Raw genomic sequence first — 20,783 nt, 5'->3', positions numbered from 1 at the left:
CGCTCATATCTGCTGCTGCTACTCATATTGCAGGAAGCTGACAAATAATATTTTTCCTTTTGTAGGACACACTGGGGAGAGAGGAGTATGAAACATTTGATGGGTGGCTAAGCATAATGGCAGCATTAGAGGATGAATCATTTTTTCCCTAACCATCATGTCATGGAAATCAGTCAGAAGTTTCCCACTCTTATCAATAATGCAATATTGTATGTCAATTTGATTGATTTGTTTCATGAGATCAGGAAAAAAAATAAGCACCTTTAAAAAATATGCCCCCCCCCACCCCGTAGAAAAGAAAATGTTAAAATTTTATGAGCTTCATAGCATAATTTAGAAAATCTGCTTTCATGAAATGGGTTAATTATACCCATTAAATGCATTCACTGTCAGTCTCATCCTCCCACTCCTGTTCCAAAATGACAAGTAAAGCCGGGGACTGTGCAGTTTTGGAAAACAATCAGGTCGCATATTGAGTATTTTGCTTATTCATACAACCATAAACGGCCTATGCTTGAGTTCCCTCAATTACACAGCTCAGTATGCAGGCCAGAAGAGACAAACCCAGCTCAAGTGAGCACTTCCTGGAACACACAAGGGAATCGTTTGAAAAATGTCCAAAGTGGCAGATGTGATAAATTCTCATTCAAGATTCAGAAGCTGCCTTTGCTGCAATTCCTCACCTATTAATCGCACTGCTTCTGAACTTCTGAACCAAGAATGCTGGCAATATCTTAGCCTGAGATGCTTAGGAGCTATCGATCTCTCCAAGCATGGTGCAGGTAGATGCCGCTGTCAGGGGAAAACTGGCTGTGATGAGAGAAGATCATGGATCACAGTGCTGCTCAGGACTTCCAGAGATTAACCCAGAATGAGTGTGTGGCTGCTGGCTTCCCACAAAGCTGCTATTACTTTCTTTTCAAGTCCCCAGAAGATGTCCTTGACGAATGCTTAAACCAGTGTATTGCTGTATCACTTAAATCCTTCAGATTCCCAGAATGCTAATACACAAATCTCTCCTCCACAGCAAATGCAGTGGTGCTATTGTAGTCTTATTTGAAGGATATTTCATTTTCTCTAAGTGTGACAATTTTCCCATAACTGTTCTTCACTGCGGTTTCATGCCCATAGGAATTTAAGCTTATCAAAGTTAGCCCCTTGCAATTTACTCTCTGGGTTAACTAGTCTTGTTTCTACTACGTCCATTTTTCTTTTTCCTTTCCTTCTATCGTCTCATAAATGCTGTGAATTTTTCCCTTTTGTTTGGTGTCATTTGAACCTCAAAGCTGAGATGCTGATTAAGATTGCCAAGTCGCCCTGCCAGCATGGCTCAGTGGTTAAGCACGGACCTATGAACCAAGAGGTCATGGTTTGATTCCCAGTCAGGGCATGCCTGGGTTGTGGGCTTCATCCCTAGTATGGGCATGCAGAAGGCAGCCAATCAGTGATTCTCTCTCATTATTGATGTTTCTATCTCTTTCTCCCTCTCCCTTCCTCTCTATAATCAGTAAAAATACGTATATTTTTTTAAATTGCCAATGTCTTTACCTTCTCAGAAACCTCTCTGCTTATCTCTCTCTATTCTAAGCCCTGCAACATTTTAACAGTTCTCAGTGTCTGCCTGTGGTTCTCTTTTCCTTACCTTCTTTTCATTCTAGTCACTTTCCCTTGATCTCTTCTTGTCATCTATATCTTTGAAAATGTGTATCTATATCATGTCCCAGAGCTCGCTTTGCTTGCCCCTTATTGATTCTGTATCTCATTAAGAGATTCTATTAAATGTCCTCCATGTTTTTTTTTAAAGCAGCTTTAAGATGACTTCTATTTTGTTTGTTTTTTTTAATCTGTCACCCCACTTACTGTGAGGCAGATAAACAAAAGAATTAAAAGATCAAAGCTATGGGGTCAGGCTGAGTTGAGTTGAAACCTAGCTTTTGTCTACTAGTTTTATGACCTTGAATAAGATGATTAACCTTTTGTTACATGTAAAATAATGATAATGCCTACCTCATTGGATTGCAATAATATATGTACAGTTATTACTTTCTAAGGGAAAGTATTATTATTTATTAATATTTTATCATTCTCTGCTATCTGCTCCTTATTTCTTTCCCAGGGCTTAGCCCAGGGCCTACTATTTCTAAAGCAGAAATGTTGATACTTTCCCCAGTTCTATCCTTCTCATTCTCATGTAATGTTTTCTTCCACCTGCTTTGCTCTCCTTCTTTCTATTTCTTCCATTCAAGTTTTTATAGAAAAACTTCGTCTAAGAATGTTGACCTAAATACCTTCATTGACTTATTCATCATCCAGAAAAACTCATTAGATTCTCTTTTCCATGTGAAAAAAACAACAACGCTTGAAAGCATCTACTTAAGGATGAGGGCACTTCCAATTTTGTGATTATGCCTGTGTATTGGCCAAATGAATGTTATATGCCCTTCTGATTAGCTTGAAATCGGAGTTTTTCCAGAGCTTATTTCTGAGTTCCCACCTCTTACAAGCAAAGTTAACCTCAACATTTGATTCAGCTCCATTTCTCTCACCCTCATGCTGAAAGTGAGGGCCCTGGGTCTGACTTTCATAGGAATATATTAGAGTGGAACAGCTCTTAGACTTAGTTCTACCATTTGTTTATTGTGCGATTGGGTTGGGGAAGGGATCTCTCATTTTGTTTCATGTCAGATGGAGAATATAATAATATCCACCTCACTTAGGTATTAAGAACACCAAATAAGATCATGTGTTTTGCAATCACATCACCCTGCCATCCAAGAAAATATAAGTGAAAACACTTTTAGAATTATCCTGAGCTGTCTAAATATGAAGGGTTAGTTTTACATCTCCCAGGAACATTTACATTTGAGCTGATGATAAAACCCAATGCTAAGTAATCCAACTACCTTTATGGAGTTTTAGGCATAAACCAGAGAAAGTAGGTGGGATACTTTGAGGAACAAGAGCTCCTTCTCAGGAACCTTAAATTTTACCTAATACTTGTGGTACATTGTAGCTCTGTACTATATTCCCATTGTAATCCCAGAAGGGGAAGTTTAGGTCTCTGTATTGAAATGTAAACATAATATAAACATCAGTGAACTTTCTCCTGACTTTAGAAATTATATTTGCAATTTGAGCATTTTCAGCAATTTTGTGGCATCTCCATAGTCACAAAAATTTTGTAGTAGAAGCATTCTCAGAAAAATAACCCATTATAAAATTACAGTTGCTTAACCTATATAATTAAGTCCCAAGAGAAACTGAAAAATTCTTTTAGAGCAGATATTTAAGATAAATAAAAGGATCTGTGTCTAAAAGAAAAAGGAATTGGTTTCCCAAATATTTTCTATCTAAAGCGTATTATTGATTTTTCTCTCTGTTAGAATACAATTTTCTAAATTGTAATTCTGGTAAAAAGAAAAAAATCCATTCAGCCTGGCCAGTGTGGCTCAGTGAATGAGCATCAACCTATGAACCAGGAGGTCATGGTTCGATTCCTGGTCGGGGTTGTGGGCTGGATCCTCAGTGTGAGGCGTGCAGGAGGCAGCTGATTAATGATTCTCTCTCATCATTGAGATCTCTCTCTCTCTCTCCCTCTCCCTTCCTCTCTGAAATAAATATATATTTTTAAATCCATTCATAAGCTCTTTCCTACTTAACTGGAGCTCGCTGAAGCTTAGTTTTTAATTATTTAGGCAGATTCTTAGATCAATCTCAATCTATTGGCCCTGTTGTCTGTGAGTTTGGAAGCAGCAAGACCTCCGCACTGTTTGCTGCCATTTCTAACTGAAACCAAAACCAACAAGCAAGAAATTGGCTTTCCCCTCAGATTTTTTCTTGTGAAAGTAATTATTCTACTGAATTCAACAGACATTTGGGGGGAAGGGAGAGCTACTATGTACCACATCCTGTGTTATGATAGGATAAGAAAATTTAAACTCCTTGCCTGCGAGGAATTTTCATTCCAACAGGAAAACAGGCATGTTCATAAGCCACTATAGTCAGAGTACAAGTTATAAATAATGTTAGAGATGGAAATTTATATGAGAGAAACACTTTCTGACATTAGCTTTTCCAGGAGACTGTCTATTGAAAGGTGCTTCATCTTCCCATTCCTGTGGATGAATTTAGGCTTCATAATATTTATTTTAGTACCAAGGGAAAAGAAATTACTGACCTGCGCCTTTTTTTTTTTTACTGGCTTTTAGAAAATTGGGACCATTTCTTGAAAATTAGCACAAATGACTTTACAGTAACAAACTTTCTATTTGTTCTTATCACAAAGCAATTTTTGGCATGTTTGAAGTGAGTTCACTAGTACAACTTTCTTCACAGAGGTTTTTGGTATTTCAGAGGTTGTTAATGAAGTTAATTGGAAACCCACAGGGCCAGAGGCAGGTATGTGTAGCCTGAAAATACGTATTTGTGAACCCTGAAAGGAGTTCCTAATAAGAGGTTGAAAAGCTATGGTGCCTGGAGAGTGGCACCCAGATGGCTCCAGGAGACTAGCCAGCAATATGAAGAACTATAGGATGCAAGGGAGAAAAGAAAATAGTTCAGGAGGGAGGATCAGAGGGGGAATAAAATAGTTGGCTGAGGAGCCAGGGAGATCTTGATTTAGAATATCTACGGTGTGCTAAAACTGAATCAAAGGACCTGAACCTTGACTTCCACAGAGTTTATAGCAAAGATCAGGGAAGGGGAAAAAAGGCAAAAGTTGAGTTCTTCAAACTAAGTGTGCTACCTCAACCGGCTGGAAATGAAAATGCAGCTGGGACCAGGACTAAGGAAGTGCGGTTTTTTAACTGAGAACGTTTCCAATCTTTGATCATGCAAGAAACTCATCATTTTTACACTACCCATCTGATGATGCTGGTGTCATATATATTTCTCTATTTTCCATCTTTATCTAACAAGATTTTATTCCCCCCCCCCCAACAAAAATTCCTTAAACTATTGACGAGTGTATACACTCCCAACTGAATGTAGCTTTAATTCACTTGTTCACACTCAATATGGTTCTTTGCAGTAAGAAACAACAACAGGCTCTCTCAAGTAATTACACCTAAGTAAAGTTGGATTCTGAGCAGGTATATCTCCCTGAAATTCATTTTAAAGCTGCTCTATAATTGTGTACCCATCACTTTAACCCAGATGTCCTGTGTCTCCCAACTCAGCTCAAATAGAGTGAAGCAGAAATGAATAAAAGATAGACACTACATGACCGTGATTTCTGTATCACTATATTGCAGGTCACCATCCTGAGCAAGATTTGGGACATTTTTCCTTTCTATAAACCTGCAAATGGTTTTCCTAGTAGAGATCCTGCGAGCATTAGTCAAGGCTGATGTGCCCTCCATAACTGACCTCTCTTCTCCACTCATCCTGGGTCATCTATGCATCCTTTTGACGAGTCCTTATAATTGCAAACCTCAGAGAAAGTGACCTCCCAAGTGCCCTGGAGCAGCTACTAAAACTGTGTGATGCCAGGAGACCTGTCACTTATCACAGGTCTTTACTTCTCCTCCCTCAGAGTTGATTGATAGTCTACAAGACTGACAGCTCTTGCTAACAGAGGAAACAAATGGCTTTTTGGATCTTCTCCAACTGTGCTGTTGTGCCAGAAGAGAAAATAGCACAATAGCACATCTCGTGGGGAATGTGGCTAATAGGACAGCCACCAATTCCAAGACCCCAGGGCCTGTATTGTTTTTCTTACAGGAAGCAGAGTTGCTCTTGGCATTTTTGTGCAGAGGGTTTCTCTGTGGTCACTGTCTCCACATTGATCAAGGTTGTTTGCCTCTGACAGTTTGAGAACAACCCCGTGAGTGGCTGCTGTCCTGACTGCAGTCAGCGGACAGGTAGACCGCCTGAGGACTCTGTGCTGGTATCTTCTTTCAGTCGCTGCACGGTTTCTTCAGCCCCCTGGGAGAGTTTGTGTGAAGTATTGCCTGCAGGGTAGGCTGTTAGCTATAAATCTCTGTTACATTAAACTTGAAATTTGTGGTACCCAAAGTATCCCAGTGACTAAAAGAACAAGGAAGAAAATGTCATCATAAATGCTCATCAGTCGATTAAGCGAGCGGAGACTAAAATTTCAGATTGACCCCATTTGGAGCACTACTTTGTGGGTATGACATTTTAATGCAAGAACAGAACATATGAAAATGTGGCAGTAACTTTTACAGGGTTTATTAATCCTGTGGATATCTGAATAATATTGTTCACACTTTTCTACTGGCCAGTGGCTCTGTTCCGTGAGCTATGCTCTTGCTCTTGTTTTTAGAGCTCTCCTACCCTATCCCCAGTGATACACTCAAACAGCCAGGTCAGGATTCCAGATGAGGAGTATATTCTGTATTTATGAAATACACCTGTGTGCCATAGGCAGATAGCCAGTCTGTAAAAGATCAGACCCATTCTCACCTAATTTTTTTAAAAGTTATCACCATCCTGTTATTTTTACTGTTTTCATCCATTTACCTGTTCTGTACCAGGAAACCCCTCTCATATTGTTTGATGTTCTGCTTCTTTCTCCTTACTCCTCCCAGGGCCCCCTTTGAAGATGCCCACTTCTTATATCCTTTGACCACCTGCTCTCTTAACCTCTGCAAAGATAGGATGCATTTTAGTACAGTTGTAGATTGAGAGAAATTTTTTGTAATATTCAGGCATAATCTTCCTATCATGTCTTGAGAGATTATATGCAGATAGATGGGAGATGCAAGGAACAGCTATCCACTAGGACTACATCTACAGGCAAAGTTCTTATTTCTTCCCCTCCTGCATCAAGCACGGTCTGGCTCATGAGAAGTGCTGAGCACCAGTTTTGTTGATTTTTTTTTTCAATTTCAATATGGGAAGTAGAACGTGGGAGAGTGATCACCTAGTATTCTCAACAGCATGGTCAGCATGATAAAGAAATTACTGCAAAAATTATTTTAGGCTGAGAGTCTGCTTTTAAGTTAAGATGGTAGAGTTTGGGCCCAGGCTGCCTATGTTAAATATTAGCCCTGCCACTTACCAGTGGTGTGACCTAAGGCCAGTTAACAATTTTAAGCCTCGTTTTCTGTACTGTTGAATTGGTAACAACTATGGTATGTACCTCATGGTGTCATTGTTGGGATTAAATGAATTAATCCACATAAAGCCCCTGGTATAACATCTGGCATACAATAAGCACTATATATTTGCTATTATTATTTTATTGATTCTTTTGCTCTATTTCAGAGACTCTGCTATTAATTGTTCTGCCACGTTTGGGATCCCTAATTATAAGACTCTCATATTAACTAGATTGAATATGTATAAAGCAAAATTTATCCACCGCATCACTATTCTTTGTTCTAACTGGCATTATTAACACACATTCACCATCTACCAAACACCTACTAAGCATATAGTCCTGAGCTACCTGTTAGTGATACTACATGTGGTATCTAAAACTTCTTACCTCATTATATAATTGCAGATGGATCAATGTATATGGAATCTCATGTCTCATGAGTTTCAAAAACAAGTTTTTAACTTGCATCTTCTTGGCTGGAAACTTTGTGCAGCAATCTCCAACTCAGTGATTGCTTTCCTCATTACTTCATCTAACTGACCTAGGTACTTTACACAAAGCTGGCTGACAGAAAGAAAAAAAAACAAAACATGAGCAACATATAATGCGATGAGAGTTCTTTTCTGACATTAGCTTTGTTTTTACTTCAGCAAGGTAACAGCATCATTTGTCTTTCCAATCACAGACGGCCCCATTACTCAGGAGGCCTATTATTTTCTTAAGAGTTATATCAACCTGCTTCCAACATCCATCACTACATTTCTGTGTCCTCTACATTTAGTGGCACAATGCAAAGGTTTCATATTGGAAGAGATCATTAGTCACAAGTCTTTCCTAAGAAATACTCGTCACAAATGTTAAATGTTCATTTTTCAATCTAGATCCGTGAGTGCAGTTGGCAATGGTTCCTTAAAATTTTTCTCCATTTTTTAAAGCTTTCAATACCTTTTTTAAAGAATCATCTTTATTCAACAGTAATGTTTGGTTTATGCAATCATAATCTTTCTTTGTCTTATCTTCTATGGTAAAATGTAAATAATTTTTTCTCTATAATATTTTCCTGGGCATTTTAAAGATCTATGAAATATTTTTAAAATGTTTTTATTTATTTCAGAGAGAGGAAGAGAGAGATAAAAATATCAATGACGAGAGAGAATCATTGATTGGCTGCCTCCTGCACGCCCCTACTGAGGACTGAGTCTCCAACCTGAGCATGTGCCCTTACTGAAAATTGAACCATGACCTCCTGGTTCATAAGTTGACGCTCAACCACTGAGCCACACCGATGGACTGCAATCTTTTTCTTTTAAATAGCGGCCTTTCTGTTGGCTTGAACTACTTGTTTTAAAATAATGCTAAGCTTTGTATTGTCTTATGGCCCTCTCCCCAAAGTGTAATCCCTGAAAAAAACTAAAAAAAACTCTTCTCTTTCTCTCTTTTTGCAAGTTTTAGGGGGAAATGCCTTTACAGCTTTGCTGTCTCCCCAAAGCTTACCATAGTGCTTAGCAGATGTTTCCATGTAAACTGAAAAGAATGAGTGTTTAAATATCTTAAATCTGAGGTCTTAGAGCAGACATCTTTTCCTCACCTGAAAGTCATGTGCAACCCATTCAAACGGGTAAAGCAATAGAAAACATATTTTCCTATATTTTCTAAGTTAATAACAAGTGGCCACACATTTCTATAACACATCAATCAAAGCCCTGTGAAAAGTGTCAAAAATAAACTGAAGCTAAAATCTCTTCCCTTGAAGAGTTTTATGGGCACAATTCCTTTTAATAAAAATATGCTGATGCTGACCTTCTGGTGAAATGTTACATGTTCCCATTAAGGACCTCTCTGAATTCATGCAGGATTTAACCTTGACATACCTTTAGGAATCTGATGAGTTAATGCCCCTGTAATTCTCCATTAATTGGAATATTTGACTAAACATACTCTTTCTTTTCCTTAACTAAGTTTTCAAGAGTTCTTAGATATATTATTTAAATTCACATTGTTTGGTAAATGTTTAGGTTTTTATTTTTTATTTGTTTCTAATACAGGGACCTCCTGGAACACAAGAAATGCAGCAGAATCTTAGTGGATATTATAACAAGGTATGGCCTTTTTTTCACTTATTATATACACAGAGATTTCATGTGATCATATTTTTAAAATTTTATTATTTTTTTAATCATCACCCTAGGTATATTTTTATTGATTTTTAGAGTGAGAGAAGGGGGGGGGACTGATGTGAGAGAGAAACATCTATTGGTTGCTTTCCTTATGCGCCCCAAAGGGGATGGAACCCACACCTTTTTGGTATACGGGATAGCAATCCAAGAAACTGAGCCAACCAGGGCTATGTGATCATATTTCTGGAAAACAAAACACACACATTAATTCCTAACTGCTCAGACTTAAAGCCTGATCACATATTCTTAACATCTTTCCAAACTGAAAATATTTCCAAAAAGAGTATTTTGCTCAGTATCTTTTTTTAAAAACCAGGATATTTTTTTAATAAGTTAAAAAAGTTCACGTCAAATTTTTAAAATTTGCATGCAAACAATTAATGCAAAAATTATATTTCACCATTGATAATGTCATATATCTAGTTTCTCTGAGGACAGTTATTTGCTACTTTGAAGCTCTGGGTAACATAATGGCTGATAGATTTCTTATCAAAACCAACAGGTGCTACACTAAAATGTCAAGCAAATACTTATATCCCATAGGTCAAAACAGGGGGTCCCCCACCTTTCAACGAGAAGCCACTTTTAACTTCTCCGAGGTTTTTAAATTCCAATTAGGATGGATGGAATTCTGTCATGGAAGTATCTGAGAGGCATAAGGCAAGACAGTTTTGCTTCTTCTTCTCCAAGGAAGCACAACTGAGGGAGAAAAATATGTGTTGGCAATGAAGTAAGACTCAGAAACCTGTGTGAGACTATTGATTGACTCATCATCATCCAATAACAAATATTTGGGTGTGTAATCACTTGCTGTGAGGCATTCTGTCCACTGACAAGGGTCCCTTTCATACATAGTAGCTTATCATTGATACGGTGCTGGTAATTGTGCCTCTACACAAATTCTGAGACACTCCTCTAGTTTATGCTTTCCTTTCCTATAAATTCCTGACTACTGCTAGTCCTTTTTGTTTAGAAATCCCAAAGAGACATCATGTGCTCGCAGAGGCCTTAAAGATAGCAGGCACTCGGAAAAGTGTTTATTAAATGACGAGCGAATGCATTTTTTAACTCCCAATTCTTTGTTCATCAGATTCAGTTCAACATAAAGGCCTACGTCATTTGGGGTTGACAAATTTAAAGTCAAAAGTGTGGAAAGTTTGTTAAACGTCCTAAGTAAGCTTATCGTACATTTTCTCGTTCACTTAGATTTTCCAGGGAGAATTATATTAGGAATAAAGTTTTGGTATAATTAAACATTTTCTGAATAGCTATATACTAGCTTTTTCAAAACATTAGGACTTGGCACAAGTAAAAAAAAAAAGTAAGTGAACCGTGTCTAAAATTAATAAAAATACACTGCTTTTTTGTATTGACATCTATTATAAGATAGGATTTATCTTAAATCCTTCAAAATAATGATAATTAGTTGGCTCTGATGTCACAGTGTCAGCTAGAAAAACCTAGAGAACACACTATATTACTTTCATTCTTAGTATAAAATTTAGTAAGTTGCAACTCAGCTACTTATATATTTGCTATCCCTTGCAAAACTTTTAAAGCTCATATCTTTACTTTATCTTGCCAGTGAGTTGGTTTTCCCTTAAATGAAGATATATGAAGCATTTATATTTTAGTCTAAAAGAACATAAATTTTTAAGCATTAAGGTTATATTTCAAAAAATGGGGGCTGACCAGAGCAGGTGAGTGGAGTGTCTTGCTGATAGCAAACCAATACTTTTATTTTAAAAAAAAAATTATTGCCCTAGCTCAGTGGTCGGCAAACTGCAGCTCACAAGCCACGTGGGGCTCTTTGGCCCCTTGAGTGTGGCTCTTCCACAAAATACCGACTTCGCACTGAACGTGCGCGCCCGCACGTGGTATTTTGTGGAAGAGCCACACTCTAACTCACCTAGCAGCAAAACCTGACCTGAATTCTCTGGAAACATTTTTAAATCTTTATTTATTGTCCTGGCTGGTGTGGCTCAGTTAGTTGAGAGTCATCCTGTGCACCAAAAGATCACCCATTCAATTCCAATCAGGGCACATGCCCAGATTTTGGGTTAGGTCTCCAGTGGGGGTGCCATATTGGTGGCGATAGATCAATGTTTCTCCTATTGACATTTCTTTCTCTCTCTCTCTCTCTCTCTCTCTCTCTCTCTCTCTCTCTCTCCTTACTCTCTCTCTAAAAGAAAATTAATAAAAACATAAAACAGAATTTATTGATTGATTTTTGGGGATAGAGGAAGGGAGAGAGAAAGAAACATTGATTTGTTGGTCCTCTTTTTATGCATTCATTGGTTGATTCTTGTGTGTGCACTGACCAGGAATAGAACCCACAACCTTGGCATATCAGGGTGAGGCTCTAACCAACTGAACTATCCTGCCAGGGCCAATAGCAAGCCAGTACTTTGAACTCAGCTAATTGATTCACCTAAGAGAACTCCAGCTATTCTTGTTGCCATTACAGGATAGCGGCTCCCAGGTATTTACTCCACATGTGCTTAAAACATGGCTATAGAGCTGGAGCCTCACTGGATAAAAAGAGAGAGACCATAGCTTTTCTTCCCCAAATGCTGCATTACAGGCACTTAGCATCAGAAGGCTTCAGACCCATATGGGAATGAATGAAAGGCCACTTCCCAAACTCTTCACTTTGTTTCTTTCTGCAAAGAGTTAGAGCTGTTACATCGAAAGAGGCGATGCCCAACATCCCAGTACCTACACTGATGGGTGGATAGAGATCAGGCCAAACATTCCAGTACCTACACTGACCAATGTTTCTGAAAGATAGCCACCCCTCCTCACCCTCAGCTTCACAGAAGACAGGGCCAGATGTGCCATAATGTGTGAGAAGTATGTTTTCATTTGGCAGTGTTCCCCCCAACTCCCACCACCCCATCCCATACCCCTATCTATGTATTTTTGGATACTGAGGTTCTTTCATTTTGCACTCAATACAAGCCAGATAGTCTGGCTGTAACAAATGAACACAGAGGGAGCGAGGGGGGGACGGGGGAGGGGGGATTCAGAATGAAACTTTCATGGAGGTTAAATAATGGACCATGGCTTGAGATATAAAAGTGACATTTCAAGGTTAAAATAATCTTCCCTTTTGAATTGGCATTGATTTATGTATTTCTGAGCTCGAGTCCTGAACCTCAGCTCCTCAGCTCAAAGAGGCTACAGTAGTCGGGGAGCCTGTTGAAGCAGCGACCCCAGGAAGATGAGCAGCAGCTACCTACACACGCCTTTGGGTCCAGTTCAAGTGCTGATTTCCACACCCCCCACCCCCTATATTTTTTCTTAAATCATCAGAGGGAGAAGGTCATGCCTAAAAGACCCTCTCCCTGCAACACAAATCCAAAAGCGAATAGGGAAGAAAAAAAGGAAGTAAGGAATAGAGAGAGACTAAGGTCGAGGAGATTCTCCAAGTGTGTTTATCTGTATTTTTTCATGTCCACTTGAGGATGCACAGAACAAAAGGTAGAAGATTTCCCTCTCCATCACAAAAATAATTTGCAAAACAGCTGCTCCCAATCTGCAAGATTGTTTGCAAAGAAGCAGCAACACTGGACATTTTCTTCCCCGTAAGGAAAATCTGCTCACTTACCAGCAAACTGCTCTTCATTGTCTCCAGCTCTGGGGATTTTCAGAAGAATTTGATAGGCTCTATCAACTGCTAAAGCCATCAGATCCAGAGCCCCTTTACACCACTGTAGATGGAGGATAAAGTGTTATCTGTGGAGGCCACAGACTGGCATATTTTACATTTCATACTGTTTTTATAGATCCACAGTGAAAATGTGCAGTTGTGCTATCTTACAACCTCGCCACACTCAGTGAAATTTGCAGAGAATCAGTCTCAGTTGTTGGAGATTGATGCCGTGTCCCCAGCAGCCAATTCTGGTGTTCACTTCTCCAAATTGTTGATCCAAAAAAAATCCACCAATTTGCTAGCCAAATAATCTACTTTTCTTTTCAAGTATCTAATCATAACTTCACTTTATATTCACAGACTAGGAAGGACAGAAAACCTTTCTCCAAAATCAAATATTCAAGGTCTTCCCAAGTTGTGAGTTGAACCCAAAATGGCACAGGAAGTGACGGCTTCCTTGGAGACACCAGAAGCAACCCTCTGGGCCCAAAGATTGGGAAATAAAATTTAAGTTCTAACTTCCTGTCTCTCCCTGTACTGCAAGACCCAGTAGCATTGGAGAACATCGGGAATCAAGGCACAGATGTATCTTAGTTTTGGATCTTAGTTTTATTACAGAGAACCCCGAAGCTCTCCTGGGTTTCCCCCTCCCCTCTGTGGTCTGCCACTCTTGGAGCTGGTGAAATGGCTTCCTGCAAGAAACTGAGAGGTTGGACTTGAAGCCAGTTTTAGGTCTTATTTTCAAGGCCATGTATTATATATTAACTTGCTAGGACTAATGTAACAAAATATTACAAGCCGAATGGCTTAAACATCAGAAATTCATTGTCTCACAGTTGTGGAGCCTGGAAGTGCAAGATTGAGCGTGTCAGCATGGCCATGCTCTCTAGGAAGGTGTGGGGAGGCATGTGTTCCAGGCCTCCCTCCCGGCTCCTGGCGATTCCTTGGCTTGTGGCAGCATAACTCTCACCTTCCCATGCATTCTCCCTGTGTGCATGTCTCTGGTTCAAGTGTGTGCTTATAAGGACCCAGTCATGTTGAACTAAGGGGTCTACCTTACTTTAGTATGGTATGATTTCATTAATTAATTACCTATGCAAAGAACTTATTTCTAAATAAGGTCACATTGTGAAGTACTGGGTGTGAAAGCTTCAACATATGAATTGTGGGGAAGAACACAATTCAATCTGTAATAGGTCACCTGTTGTTGTTTTTTAATGTTATGTTCCCTCATGCTTAGGATTTTACAGCAAATTCCCTGAGGGCTAAACTGGGGGGTTTTTAATGACCCTATATCCTGGAAGAGGGTTCATGTCCTTGGTCTCTTATTATATTGAGCCACCAGAAACTGCTATTTGACTCTTTAGGCTATAAAAATGGCCATCTCTTAGGGTTGAACCTATACACATCTAGGTATGTTCCCTTCTTTCCAGAGAATACCCTCTCCAGGGCCATTGAAATAGCTTAAAAGTCTTCCCACTTGCTTGAGTGTACATTTCAAAGTTCTATTCACCATAATCCACAAGAGAACAAAGGACATCCCAGAATTCTTGAAATGGGCAGGCTAATTAGCACTTTCCACCCCACAAGCCTCACCACTGCACCAGGAACTTTTAAATAAAAACATTCAAATTCTACAGCTATTATAGTTATTCAAAAAGCTTATAATAATGCATTCAAATAACATGACACCAGCGTACAAAAATGACCTAGTAAAATTAGAATAGCATCTGAGGCAGAATTGCAGGTTCCCAGAAACACAATAATAATATGTCTTATTATTTCACAGTAATAATGTCTTATTATTTCACAATAATAATAATATGTTTTATTATTCCTGTAGAGCCAAGTAATTGTCTGGTGCAGTTATCTTGAGAGAGTAGAGAAGAGAATCTTAAATGTCAATGAATAAATGCTCCTGAAGTTCAAGTTTGATTCTGCATTGAGTATTGTTAGCCTAAGAATGGAAAAACAGTTATAGAGGCCATGCGGATCCTTGATTAGATAGATTTCCTGGCTTAGCTATTGAGTGAAGCAAGCATGTGGTGCTCTGCTAGGAAGCAAATGACCCTATTGTCTTTCCGGGTAGAAAAGCAGCCAGGAAAATCAAAATTTTAGAATAATGTAGTATATGGAAAAGATAATATGACTTAGTACTAAAGAGGCATTTCTTCATTCCAACCCAGCATCTTTGATACCTCTAGGTTGTTGGAGAGGAGGATCTAGAGGATGGAATGGGAAGGATCTTGGTCCATTTGAGAAGTGGAGGGAAGGCCATTACAGCTGGAATTTCTGAGGGAGAAGAATGGCCGAGATGATGCTGGAGAGGGAAATGAGTTCAGGTCATGCCAGGTTTTGATGGCTTTGTTAAAGTTTAGAAGGAATGAAGTTAGGATGTCTTTTAAAGATCTCACTCTGACCTTATTTAGAGAATGTGTGTGTGGGCAGGGGAGCAAGAGTGATTATAGAGGGCCATCGAGAGCTACTGTAGTGACCCGGCAAGGCACGATGGTGGCCTTCCCAGAGTGAAGGCAGGTAGTGTGAGAAGAGGTTTTGGAGACAAAGGCCATCAGACTGATTGTCCTGGAGGAATAACTAGGGTGGTGTTAAGAAGGACATGCAGATTAAAGGAAGCACTCCATGGAAGGGAGAGGATGAATTCAGATTTTCTTTCTTTCCTTGACTTTTTTCAATTGTAAAATGAAATTACCACTCATTTCAACAAGTCAAACTGAAGACTTACACTAGGACAGTGATGGCGAACCTTTTGAGCTTGGCGTGTCAGCATTTCGAAAAACCCTAACTTAACTCTGGTGCTGTGTCACATATAGAAATTTTTAGATATTTGCAACCATAGTAAAACAAAGAACTTATATTTTTGATATTTATTTTATATATTTAAATGCCATTTAACAAAGAAAAATCAACCAAAAAAAATGAGTTCACGTGTCACCTCTGACACGCATGTCATAGGTTCGCCATCACTGCACTAGGAATAAGTTAGTCATTCTCACACTTCTGGACTAATGAAAGTTAACAGGATGATATAATTCTTATATCTTTCTCTCATATATATGTGTGTGTGTATTTGTTGTATTTTTGTTGTTGTTGTTAATCCTCACCCAAGGATAATTTTCCCATTGATTTTTAGGGAGAGTGGAAGGGAAGAGGAAAGGGGAGAAACATCAATGTGAGAGAGACATATATCAGTTGCCTCCTGCACCAGGGCTGGTGTTCGAACTGGCAACCCAGGTCCGTGCCCTTGCCCAAAAATCAAACCTTTGACCCTTCATTGCATGGGCTGATGCTCTAACCACCTAGCAATGCCAGCTAGGGCTTATATTTTTAAATTCAGTTTTGAACTTGCTGAGTATGAATTTTTCTAGATTTTGCAAGCGAATACATCAAATAGAAAATTTTATACACACACACACACACACACACACACACACACACACTAGAGGCCCGGTGCACGAAATTCATGCACTCGGTGGGGTGGGGGGTCATCCCTCAGCCCAGCCTGCGCCATGCCCTCTTGCAGTCCAGGAGCCCTCGGAGGATGTCCAACTGATGGCTTAGGCCCACTCTCCGCTGCTGCACTCGCCAACTGTGAGCCTGACTTCTGGCTGAGCAGCACTTCCCCTATGGGAGCACACTGACCACCAGGGAGCAGCTCCTGCATTGAGCATCTACCCCCTGGTGTTCAGTGTGCATGAGCAACCATTCATTCCACCGTTTGGTCTATTTGCATATTAGCCTTTTATTATATAGGATAAGTCAAAACTCAGAAAGGAGACGGTTGCTGGGTTTATAATTTTCTCTGTGTTTGTATGGTAGATGACATCTAAGCCCTGGGGGGTAGATAAGAAGGCCTGGGAGAAAAATGTTGTATTACAGGAGGGGAGAGTCTTCCCAGAGCCCTGAGGAGGTTTAGCCTTTGCCAATTAGGTGGGGAAAGAGGAGGGGGGATCAGAGAGATAGAAAGAAAAAGAAGGTGAGGAATTCTACAAGTCAAGAGATTGGCAAGTACAGCCAAGAGATCAATTAACACAATGTCCATTATACTGAGCAACAAAAATATCAACAACATTAGTGAGTCATATCCATGGAATGGTGAGGTTTCCAGGCATTACTTTGGAGTAGTGACAGTTTTCCCCTGGGAGTGTGACATTTCTCTAGAATCATCTCCATGGAGGAAATCACAGAGAAGATAGAGAGGGTACCCAAAGTTGGAATTTTGCAGGAATAGTTAATGGAAGGTGGGAGAGGCAAAAGTGACTAAAATGGTACCCACAGAAACTGTTACAGAACTCTTATCTATTTATACTTTTTAAAGTAGAGATTGAATGTATTAAAAGATAAATGTTATGTGTTTTTTTTGTTTTATGTTTACCTAGGGAAACTTTGGAGAACATGGAGCTGGTGGCCCAAAAGGAGAGAAGGTAATCTGATTTTCAAAATAAATAAAAATGCCTGGGGTTTCAGACAGAGTCACACATACACATGTCAGGGGAGGTGCTGCTGCCACAGGGGTACTGTCTAGGGTGGTCAGGTCTGTTGGCGCAGCCTCTCCTGCCTCCTGCCCAGGGAAGCAGGATTGAAATCAGCTCCTCGGTGAAGGTGGCTGAGTGGCAGTTGCTACAAGGAAGAGAACATGAAGGGGAAATATCTGTAACAAGGTAAATGAAGTTAGGGCACAAGCCTCCGTTTAGAATTAGATGCTTCCTGTGTCCATGTAGGTGACAAAACCAATCTGTAGATCCCTTTAGCAAAATGCCTCAGGCTCAGGCCCACTCTTTTTGTGTCCTCTTTAGTACCCAAATATAGCCTGTTGTGGGAGCATCTTTTTGGTGGTTTTATAATGTACAGTCATGGTTTAACCAAATAATTCTTTCAAAACAGTTTTAAAATTAAGCTGCTGATGAATGTCCAACACATTCTCATCATCATTCACAGGTTTAATTATATTAGCTTTGAAGATAGATCCGCTTGCCTGCTCAGAAAGATGTTTCACTCCCATTTGATTGGTGGAACCCACAATACACATTAAATCTATAGACAGAGATGAGTAGGTTTGAAAATAATCTGAGGAAATGTGGCCTGTGAGTGCTACCTTCATTCATTCACCCAGTAAAAAATCCTCTTGATTGAGGGCAGGGTATTTCGACATGAATCCAAGGAAATATGACTTCTGTGTCTTATAAATCAGTGCAGCCAATCTATTCACAAGATCATACATCCATCACCAAAAAATACTGCTAACAGATAGTTTCCACAGAAAGTCAGAGCTTCTTAGAGACTGGCCATTGAAAACAAAATTTTCTGCAAAAAAATAATGAAACCTTGACATTCTTCAAAAGACAACCAAAATATTTATTATACAGCAATAACAAGTCATTTGTGCATCTTGGATTGTACTGCTAGTACATTAGCATTATTTCCTGTAACCAAATAGCTTACAGAATTCCTATACCACCGTAAAGAACACATTATATTTGAAGCAATTGCTACTGGACACCTGCAAGTTAAGGGGGAGTGGGGAGGAGCAAAATAAAGCCACAGAGCTTGTCACATAGGACAGCTGAGCAAAGAAGGGAGTTGTGGCACTTTTAAAGTATTTAAATGATGATTCATTTCTTGAAACAAAACAGCTGGCTTCTGCTTTGCTATGTTCATTAGGAAACATATGTTACTTAGAAATTCTTAAGACCTCGATGATGAGAAATTCAATTCTGTAAAACAGGTGTATTTCAAGCTCTAAGGACCTCTTCTATTGCTCAAATTTCTTTAATTGCTTCAGCATCCTCAATGGAATTACAGAAGCCAGTGGCATGTCTGTCCCCTCCTCCCACTCAAAGAAATAACCTCTTGAAGAGTCTGCAGGGAACCTGATGCAAAACCTGATGTAAATGTACATATAAAATGATTTGTAAGAATTTTAATTAACAGGAGACAGACTGCCAATAAATGATCCATAAAATAAACTAAAAAATGTTAAGCATAGCATTTGCTGGAGGAGTGAAATCACCTCTACCTTATACACATCACTGTTCTGGATCAATACATTGGTTTTTAAAATTATTATTCTGCTCAAGGGTCACTGTAGTGAAAATTTAAAGCTCCTGCAATCTGATCGCACAGATTTGCTTGCACCTGTGGTGGACCCCAGTGGTTCCAAACCCTGGCTGCACCCTGGAATCATCTGGAGGGTTTTTAGAAAATACCATTGTTCAGGTCCCATCACGAGAGACTCTGATTTGGGGCACACCTCTGGTTGATCTGGGGTGGGGTACATATCGCTGTCATTTAAAAATACTGCACATGATTCTAACAGGCAACCAGGGTTGAAAACCAGTGAGTGGTGGAAAGAGCATGGTCTTTGGGGCAAAAGTTAATTGTGCCATTAACAGCTGTGTCTCCTTGGGAAATTCACTTTATTTATCTAAGTATCCGTTTCCTCATTTAAAAAATGGGCATAATGGTATCAAAACAAAGTTGATGTCAAGATTAAAAATGAATGCGGTGATATGAACTTACCTGAAAGCATAACACCTGACCCATGTTAAGCCCCCACTAAAGACTTGTTCCTTCCTGTTCATCCACCCCAGACCTTCTCTCTTCTCATGAGGTCTCATATATTTCTTTTTGATGTTACTAGGCGTTACCGTCCTTAACACATGGTCTTGGTCATCGTTGCATCCTCCACCATCATTTTGACAGAGAAGGGACAGAATTTATGTTGTAGTAGAATAAAAGATTTAACCAGAAGTATAATTTCAGCACCTACATTACTTACCACTTCTCAATATGCTGATGGGCAAAATGGAATCACAAAACCAGCCAAATTTGGAATCCTGCCCCAGATTCACTAGAACAGACACAGCAACAGGGGAATCTACACATGGGTCACTCCTGGTTTAGCAGCACATCCTGTACCAAGTGTCAAGAGCACTAAGAGACAGGAAGGAACACGAAATCATACTAGTAGCCATCAATGGCAAATGGCTTTCATGTTATATATCTGCCAGTATTGAAATGATGATCTCTGCTCTGAAATTTGTCTGCGACTAACTAAATGTGGTGAAGGAATAATGTGTTTGTAAGGTGGTTAAGAAGAACTGCTTTTTCTATGGAGACAGTAGAATAAGGAGGTGAATATTTAAGGACTTCTGAGAAATTGGCAGGGGCCTTCTTGGGCCCACTGTCAGAGAGAAAAGATAAAGCCACAAAAGCACCAAGTTTAAAAATAGCACCAAAAGTGTCCAGGGCCAGCCTTTTCTGAAGTAAATTCATCACTTGCCTTTCAACTCATATCCACGGTGACAAATCACTGAGCATCCATTTTAAATGTGAAAAACAACTCCACATGTGTCTAAGATTCAGGTATGAAATGCTTTTGTTTCCAGAATTTTATATGAGGGAATTGGTTCCTGCCACCTTTTTCTAAACCCAACCACATCAATGTACCACACAGAGAGATGGATCAAAGTCTCTGTTGGGTCCTTCATCTACATTCCAATGGAGACCTATTTACATCGGTTCAATGAATATGAGCTATGAATATAATTACTCTTTCTCCATGTTCATCCCCCCCACTTCCCTTTTGGTATTGGGCAGATGTGATTTTTATAGTCATTCCTAGACCCCTTCCCTGAATTCTACTTTAAGTTTTTGCAGATCAGTCTAACTACTAGGCATATTTTTCTTCACTCGTGTGCACTGGGGATATTAGCACCTACCAGATAGGTAATAAGATGGTCACACTCTACACCCTAGTGCTCATACTAGGACAACTATTTATTTCCTCTTTTAAACCAATGCCGGGAGCCGGTCCATCCTTGCTGTTTCAAGGGACCTGGCATAAATGGCATACTGTTCTTAATAT

At 39.5% G+C, this 20,783-nt stretch overlaps 1 protein-coding gene across 1 annotated transcript in view; it reads left to right on the top strand.

Annotated features, from left to right (window-relative positions):
- Nucleotides 1-20,783, top strand: part of COL19A1 (collagen type XIX alpha 1) — a 300,284-nt gene that overhangs the window by 207,887 nt on the left and 71,614 nt on the right. Inside the window, exons 18-19 of the mRNA XM_006770338.2 lie at nucleotides 9,112-9,165; nucleotides 17,296-17,340. Of these exons, the coding sequence (XP_006770401.1) occupies nucleotides 9,112-9,165; nucleotides 17,296-17,340 (99 nt within the window). The remainder of the gene's footprint in view (nucleotides 1-9,111; nucleotides 9,166-17,295; nucleotides 17,341-20,783) is intronic.

This window comes from Myotis davidii, unplaced genomic scaffold, assembly GCF_000327345.1.
Source record: "Myotis davidii unplaced genomic scaffold, ASM32734v1 scaffold803, whole genome shotgun sequence".
NCBI lineage: Eukaryota > Metazoa > Chordata > Mammalia > Chiroptera > Vespertilionidae > Myotis > Myotis davidii.
This window is presented reverse-complemented; position numbering and strand designations above follow the sequence as displayed.